The sequence below is a fragment of the Alexandromys fortis genome, unplaced genomic scaffold, assembly GCF_014885135.2.
Source record: "Alexandromys fortis isolate MF-2015 unplaced genomic scaffold, M_Fortis_MF-2015_v1.1 scaffold_105, whole genome shotgun sequence".
Taxonomy (NCBI): Eukaryota; Metazoa; Chordata; class Mammalia; order Rodentia; family Cricetidae; genus Alexandromys; species Alexandromys fortis.
The window spans coordinates 2,444,465-2,452,236 of NW_026068011.1; the positions used below are offsets into that span (position 1 = coordinate 2,444,465).

At 38.8% G+C, this 7,772-nt stretch overlaps 1 protein-coding gene across 1 annotated transcript; it reads right to left on the bottom strand.

Annotated features, from left to right (window-relative positions):
• Window positions 1-2,419: 2,419 nt before the first annotated feature.
• On the bottom strand, window positions 2,420-3,003 carry LOC126513564 (peptidyl-prolyl cis-trans isomerase A-like). Its single transcript, XM_050162000.1, has one exon. The coding sequence runs from the start codon at window positions 2,974-2,976 to the stop codon at window positions 2,482-2,484; it is 495 nt and encodes a 164-aa protein (XP_050017957.1). The 5' UTR covers window positions 2,977-3,003; the 3' UTR covers window positions 2,420-2,481.
• Window positions 3,004-7,772: the final 4,769 nt, after the last annotated feature.

Sequence of the window (7,772 nt, forward strand, 5' to 3'; positions counted from 1 at the left end):
GAGACAGAATGAGATTTAAAAATAATGTTTGTATGTTTTTATCAATGCAGTAGGACAGAGGCTTCTCCTCAAAATGTTAATGCTAATAGTGTCTTGAAATTATTAATACTTTAATTTTTGGTTTATAGTTTTAGGTAAAATCCAATAGGATGCTATATCATTAACTTATGGTTTCCAAGGTCATTGCCTATCACCTCACTGTCTCCCCAACACAGCCAGCCAGCCACTGGTTCCCAGCCCATTGTGGTCATAGTCTAATCTTTTCTGCTTCTTTTCTACAAGCTTGCTACAATTCTCTTATGGAAACAAGAATTAGATCATGTTTTCATTAGAAGACATTACCTCATAATCCATCACTCCTCTTAGAGACCTGAGAAAAGACAAAAAGACACTTGGGACTGGAGACACTCCTCACCTCCCAGTGTTTGGAGTAGGCAGGGTGTGGTTCCAATATCCTAAAGACCTAAAGACAGAATTCTTACAGCATTTCAACAAATGACTCAGAAAAGATCAGTGTCATAAACAGCACAGATCTAGGTCCTGAGAATGTTCTAGGACACTGTTGTTTAAGGCCACTTACCTGTCATGTGTAGAGGTGACAGACTGAAGTAAAGAAAGATTGATTCATCATCTGTGACCACAAGGAATAGGAGTAATACATTTTATGGGTAGGGTAGCCAATTACCTAGTCACTAATGCATATTCAGCCTGATTCTGGGACAGAGTTCTGGGAACCTCAGATATCCTCATTTCCTAGGAAAATGGCATTATAAGGAAAAAAAATTTTAAAATTATGTGACAAACGACTTTTGGTAAACTAAGGGACGTGCTTTGGATTTAAACAGTCTTTGCATCTTTAGTGTAAAAATGAACAACAAATGCTGTTAGAAACAGAGTCACAAACTACAGAAATGAACCCAGAAAGTATAGCTATTCTCAGATTCTCTTTTGGAGTCCAATATATCATGCACCTCTCCTCTCCTCCAGCCCATCCCCATCCATTCCCCTCAACGGTTAAAGGTTCCCATGGGGAGTCAACAAATTCTAGCACATTAAGTTGGGGCAGGATCAAGCCCCTCCCCCATGCATTAAGGCTGAGCATGGCATCTCACCAAAGGAAATGAGCTTCAACAAGCTAGCTCATGTGCATCATGAATAAATTCTGGTTCTACTTTCAGGGGCCCCTCACATATTTCAAGCTTCACCACTGTCTCCCACATATGGAAGGCCTAATATGGTCTCACAGAGGCTCCACCGTTATAAGTCTAGAGTTCATGAGTTTCTGTGAACATGTTTTACCTTTCTCTGTAGATTTCTCCATCATGATCTTTACCTCCTTTGTTGATGTACTCCCTCGTCCCTCTTTTTGGCTGGATTCCCGGAATTCAGTCTAATGCTCGGTTCTGGATATCTGCATCTGGTTCCATCACTTACTGAATGAAGGGGCTAGTATGAAAGTTGGATTATTCACCAGTCTGATTACAGGGGAAGGCTAGTTTGGGCACCTTCTCTTCTATTGTTAGGAGTCTTAGCTGGGGTCATCCTTGTGGATTCCTGAGAATTTCTCTAGCATGAGATTTCTCTCTAACTCCTTAGTTGCTACCTCTATCAAGATCTTTTTCATTGCTCTCCCACTCCATCCCTCCCACCCTTGACCAACCCATTCATTCCTGCTGTCATCCCTCATCTCCTTCCCTTGACCGCCCTCCCCTGCCCCAGTTTACCCTGGAGATCTCATCCAATTCTCCTTCCCAGAATGATCCTTATTTCCCTCTTAGGGTCTTCCTTGTTCCCTAGCTTCTCTGGAGCTGTGGGTTGTAGTCTGGCTATCTAATATCCACTTATGAGTGATACTCATAATAATACATACTGTATTTGTCTTTCTGACCTTGAGTTACCTCACTCAGAAGGTTTTTTTCCCCTAGTTCCATCCAGTTGCCTGCAAGTTCCACAATGTCATTGTTTTTTTCAAAGCTAAGTAATAATCCATTGTGTAAATGGACCACATTTTCTTTATCCATTCTTCAGGTGAGGGGCATCTAGGTTATTTGCAGGTTCTGGCTATTATTAATAATGCTGCTATGAACATTGTTAAGCAAGTATCCTTGTAGTATGATTGAGCATCCTTTGGGTATATGTCCAAGAGTGGTACTGCTGGGTCTTGAGGTAGAGTGATTTCCAATGTGGCTGTACAAGTTTTCACTCCCACCATCAATGGACGAGCATTCTACTGACTCTGTATCCTCTCAAACATAAACTGACCTTAGTATTTTTTTTTTACAGTTCTTACTTAGTTTTTATTCATAATCATAAACTTAACTCTGCAATCCAGCTAGACTTGAAGGGGAATGAGGAAAATATGAAACCCAAAGAACTTCAGTGAGAGCAGAGATTACAGGATGCGAGCAGATGGGGCTGGGGTGCTCTCCTTAGCTACAGAAGGAATAGTCTGGTGGGTAAGAAGCCCGCAAGTCAAAAGAATTAGAGTTGTCCACAGTCGGAAATGGTGATCTTCTTGCTGGTCTTGCCATTCCTGGACCCAAAACGCTCCATGGCTTCCACAATGTTCATGCCTTCTTTCACCTTCCCAAAGACCACATGTTTGCCATCCAGCCACTCAGTCTTGGTGGTGCAGATAAAAAACTGGGAACCATTTGTGTTTGGTCCAGCATTTGCCATGGACAAGATGCCAGGACCTGTATGCTTCAGGATGAAGTTCTCATCCTCAAACTTTTCTCCGTAGATGGATCTGCCGCCAGTGCCATTATGGCGTGTGAAGTCACCACCCTGGCACATGAATCCTGGAATAATCCTGTGAAAGGAAGAACCCTTATATCCAAATCCTTTCTCTCCAGTGCTCAGAGCACCAAAGTTTTCTGCTGTCTTTGGAACTTTGTCTGCAAACAGCTCGAAGGAGACGCGGCCCAAGGGCTCGCCATCAGCCGCGATGTCAAAGAACACGGTGGGGTTGACCATGGCTGCAGCAAGCGGTGAGAGGGGACAGCGGCGTCTGCAAAGCGGCCCTTAGTATTTTTTATATTAGCCATTTTGACAGGTGTAAGATATTATCTCAGGACCATTTTGACTTGCATTTCCTTGACGATTAAAGATGTTGAGCAATTCCTTATATGTCTTTTGGCCATTTACAATTCTTCTGCTGAGAATTCTCTGTTAGTTTATTACCCTATTTTTAAATTGGATTATTTTGTATTTTGATGTCTAGTTTCTTAAGTTCTTTTTATATTTTGGAGATCAGCCCTCTGTCAGATGTGGGGTTTGTGAAGATTGTTTTTTTTTTTTCCATTCATTAGGCAGCTCTTTTGTCTTATTTACTGTGTTCTTTGCCTTACAGAAGCTTTTTAGCTTTAGTATGTCTCATTTATTGATTGTTGTTCTCAGTGTCTACGCTACTGGTTTTATATTTAGGAAGTGGTCTCCTGTCCCAATCTATTTAAGGCTACTTCCCGCTTTCTCTTCTATCAGGTTCAAATAGGTTTATGTTGAGGTCCTTGATCACCTTGGACTTGAGTTTTGTGTATGGAAATAGATATGGATCTATTTGTAATCTTCCAAATGTTGACATCCAGTTATGCCATCACCATTTGTAAATGGTGCTTTCCTTTTTCCATTGTACCATTGGACTTCTTTGTCAAAAATCAAGCGTTCATAGGTATGTGTGGATTAATGTCAAGGTCTTCAATTTGATTCCATTGGTCCATATGTCTGTTTTTTGTTTGTTTGTTTGCCAATACCAAGCTGTTTTTATTACTATAGCTCTATCCTAGAGTTTGAAGTCATGGATAGTGATGCCTCCAGAAGTTTCTTTATTATTTTAGATATTCTGCGTTTCTTATTTTTTCCATATGAAGCTGAGTATAGTTTTTTTTCATGGTTTATAAAGAATTATGTTGAGATTTTGATGGGAATTGTTTTTGATCTGTTGATTGCTTTTAATAAGATAGTGATTTTTCTTATGTTGATCCTACCTATCCAAGAGCATAGGAGATCATTTCATTCTTGATATTTTTTAAATTTCATTCTATATAGACTTAAATTTCTTGTCATACAGGTCTTTCAGTTGTTTGGTTAGAGTTACTCCAAGATATTTTATATTTGTGGCTATTATAAAGGGTAATGTTTTGCTGATTTCTTTCTTGGTCATTTTATCATTTGTATATAAGAGGGCTACTGATAGTTGTGTTGTTGTTGTTGTTTGTTTGTTTTTAGTTAATCTTGTATCCTGCCACATTACTAAAGGTGTTCCTCAGCTGTAGGAGTTCCCAGGTAGAGTTTTGGGGGTCACTTATGTATATTATCATATATATCATATCATGTGCAAATAGTGTGAATAGCAATAATTTGATATTTTCCTTTACAATTTGTATTCTCTTGATTTACTTGCATTTATTTTCAACTGGACCCTTAAAATCATGTTATCATCCCTGAAATTTTATTGATTTTTTGTTTATTTATATGGGAATAAAAATTATAGATGATAAATAGCTATTTTTTTTCTTAGTATACATAGGAGCCACAGTTCAATGGTAATACAAGAAAATTCTATAACAGTCCTTTGTGTGTAAGTGAGAGTGGGTGGTTAAACTCTTCTAACAAAACATAGTTATACATTAGATAAATTATTTCCAGGACAATAACCAGACAATGAACAGGTGTTCTTCCATTTGCCTTGATCATTATTTGTTACAAAGGGTTGAGAGACTTTGGGTTGCTTTAGAGCATAGGAGATACTTTACCAACCTAAGTACTTCCAATCCTCAATCCACATTCAAAACTCAAGATCTAATAAAGATAAATACCTTTTTTGTTGTTTTAGATTGATTGAATTTGCATTTACTTGTATTGTGATGGATTAAGATTGGCTCTCGGAGGCTCACATATTTGAATGTTTAGTCACCAGGGAGTAGAACTCTTTGATAGAATTAGAAGGATTAGGAGGTGTGGACTTGTAGAAGGAAGTGTGTTCCTGGGGTGGGTTTAGAGGCTACAAATGTCCATTATAGGCTCAAACTCTATTCCTGCTGCCTGTGATTCAGGATGTAGAATGCTCAGCTACTTCTTCAACACTATGTGTGCCTGTATTCTTGTCATGTTAGCCACCATGAAGTTACCATGAAGATAATGGACTATGCCTCTGAAATTGTGAGCAAGCCCACAATTAAATGCTGTATTTTAGAAGAAAATAGTGCTTCGTCATAGCAATAGTACTGTGACTAAGAAAACTCATCAATTACTCTTTAGTTTCATGCAGACTATGAAAACCATTACCATTTAACTTTATCTGTTTCTACCTTTAAATAGCTCTAAAAACTGTATTAAGTTAAATTACCTCTGAATTTTTTTCAAAAATCTTGCCAAATAGGTAACATGTATTCTTTAAAGTATACTTTAAAAGTCATATGAAGTTTAGTCTCCCTGTTTTTATGTTCATTAAACAAAAGAAAAAAGCACTTGTGTACCAATGTACTCTATGATCTAAACCTAGGTATCAGATCTAATTAAATAAGGCAGAATGGAAACATATACTCATAGCAAAGGGGGGCCAGGAAAAGTGTCATTCCAACATGTGAGCTTCAAACTAAACAAAACTTACATTCTTATATATAAATGACTTATTTCAATTGTTTAAAATTGGTGTTTGTGGGCTTAGAGTAATATGAAGCAAATATGTCATATTAGCACATTTTCTGAATGACTAAGAGTCTTGAAACCCACTCAGTCTTATTCACCCATCCTTCTGGTTTCCAGATGCTCCACTGAACTCATAGACACCAGAAATAGCATTTAAATATAACCATCAGAAATATTAAAATAAAAATTCTTAAGAACCTCCATGATTTTATATAAAAAATGGAATCAGCTTATTTGTTTATTTTGCATCCAGACCATATTTTCCCCTTCCAGTCTCTGTACTCCTACATGCCTTCTTTCCCCCTCACTCACCCTCCTCCTCCATTTCTCTTGACAACATAGCAGGCATCCCATTGATGTCACCAGTCATGATATGTCAAGTTTCAGTGAGACTTCAAGCCTTTTCTCCTATTAAGGCTAGACAAAGCAGCCCAGTAGCAGGAATGGGTCCCAAAAGCAGGCAAAGGGTCAGAGACAGCACCTGGTCCCACTGTTAGAATTCCTACAATAAGACCAGGATACAAAACTGTAACATATAAACAGAGGTTCCAGTTCAGTACTGTACAGGCTCCCTGGTTGATGGTTCAAACTCTGTGACTGCTTATGAGCCAAGATTAGTTGATTTTGTGGGTTTTCTTATGATGTCCTAGACCCCTCTAGCTTGTACAATCCATCCTCCCTCTTTTGAGCAGTATTCCACAAACTGGCCCTAATGTTTGGCTCTAGTTCTCTGCATCACTTACTGGATGAAGCCTCTCTGATAACACTTGGAGTAAGTACAAATCTCTGAGTATAGTAGATATTGTTAGGCATTATTCTATTGATATTTTCTTTCTCTGGTTGAGTTTGGTTCTACCTTATGTCTCTGGGCCATACATCTTCTGGGTCCTGGCATTCCAGGCAGTGACAGGAGTGGGCTCACTCTAGTGGCATAGGTGTCAACCAGGACCAGTCATTGGTTAGGTACTCCCACAATTTCTGTGTCACACTTTTGCCCGCATAGCCTATGGACAGGACAGACTGTAGCTCAAAGGTTTTGTGGCTGTGTTGCTCTCATCATCTTTCCACTGGAGGACTTGCCTGGTCAGAGGAGAGGAGATGACCAGTTCAGGCTACATATTGCTATTGCTAGGAGTCTTAGCTGGGGTCATTCGTGTAGATTCCTGGGAGTTTCTCTTGCACCAGGTTTATATCTTACATTGGAAGCCCATCCCCTACTGCCAGTCATCTATTTCAGTGCTCTCCCCCTTCATCCACACCCCAAAATGATCGCTCATGTTCCCATCCTCACCTAACCCCGTCCACCCACGAGATCTCTTCTTTTTTTTTCCCTCTAAGGGATTTCTGAGTATCATCTCTTTAGCTCTCCTTGTTAGCCTCTCTTGATCTGTGGATTGTATAATGGTTATCCTTTACTTTACAGCTAATATTCACTTATAAGTGAGTATATGCTACATAGGTTTGGGTTATTTCACTAAGGATGAATTTTTCCAGTAATTATGTCATTGTATTTAACAGCTGAGTAATACTCCACTGTGCAAATATTCTAAATTTTCTTTATCAATCCTTCAGTTGAGGGTCATTTAGATTGGCTACAGTTTCTGGCTATTACAAATAAAACTGCTAAAAACATAGTTGCTCAAGTATCCTTGTGGTAAGATTGAGCATACTTTGTATATGTACCCAAGATGATAAATACCAAGACGATGGTATAGCTCAGTTTTGAGGTAAATCAATTCCAAATTTTCTGAGAAAATGCCATATTGATTTCCAAAGTAGCTATTCAAGTGTGTACACCCAGCAGCAGCGCTAGAGTGCCCCCCCCTTGCTGTACATCTTCAGCACAAGCTGTCAGTTGTGTTTTTGATCTTAGTCATTCTTACAGGAATAAGATGGAATTTCAGAGTAATTTTGATTTGCATTTCTCTGATGGCTAAGGATAGATTCTGAACATTCTTTTAATTCTACTGTTTTTGCTTTTGTAAATTTTAATTCATTTTTAAATTTCATTTTATATTCCATCCTCAGTTCCTCCCTTCAACCCCTTCTCCCCCAACCCTCACTCACCTCCAGCCCACTCTTTATTCACTCCTCCCAAAGGGTAAATTTCTTAAAGAGATTCT

Excerpts from the sequence above, each read along its gene's own strand:
- LOC126513564 (XM_050162000.1), bottom strand. The coding sequence starts at position 2,976 with ATGGTCAACCCCACCGTGTTCTTTGACATCGCGGCTGATGGCGAGCCC.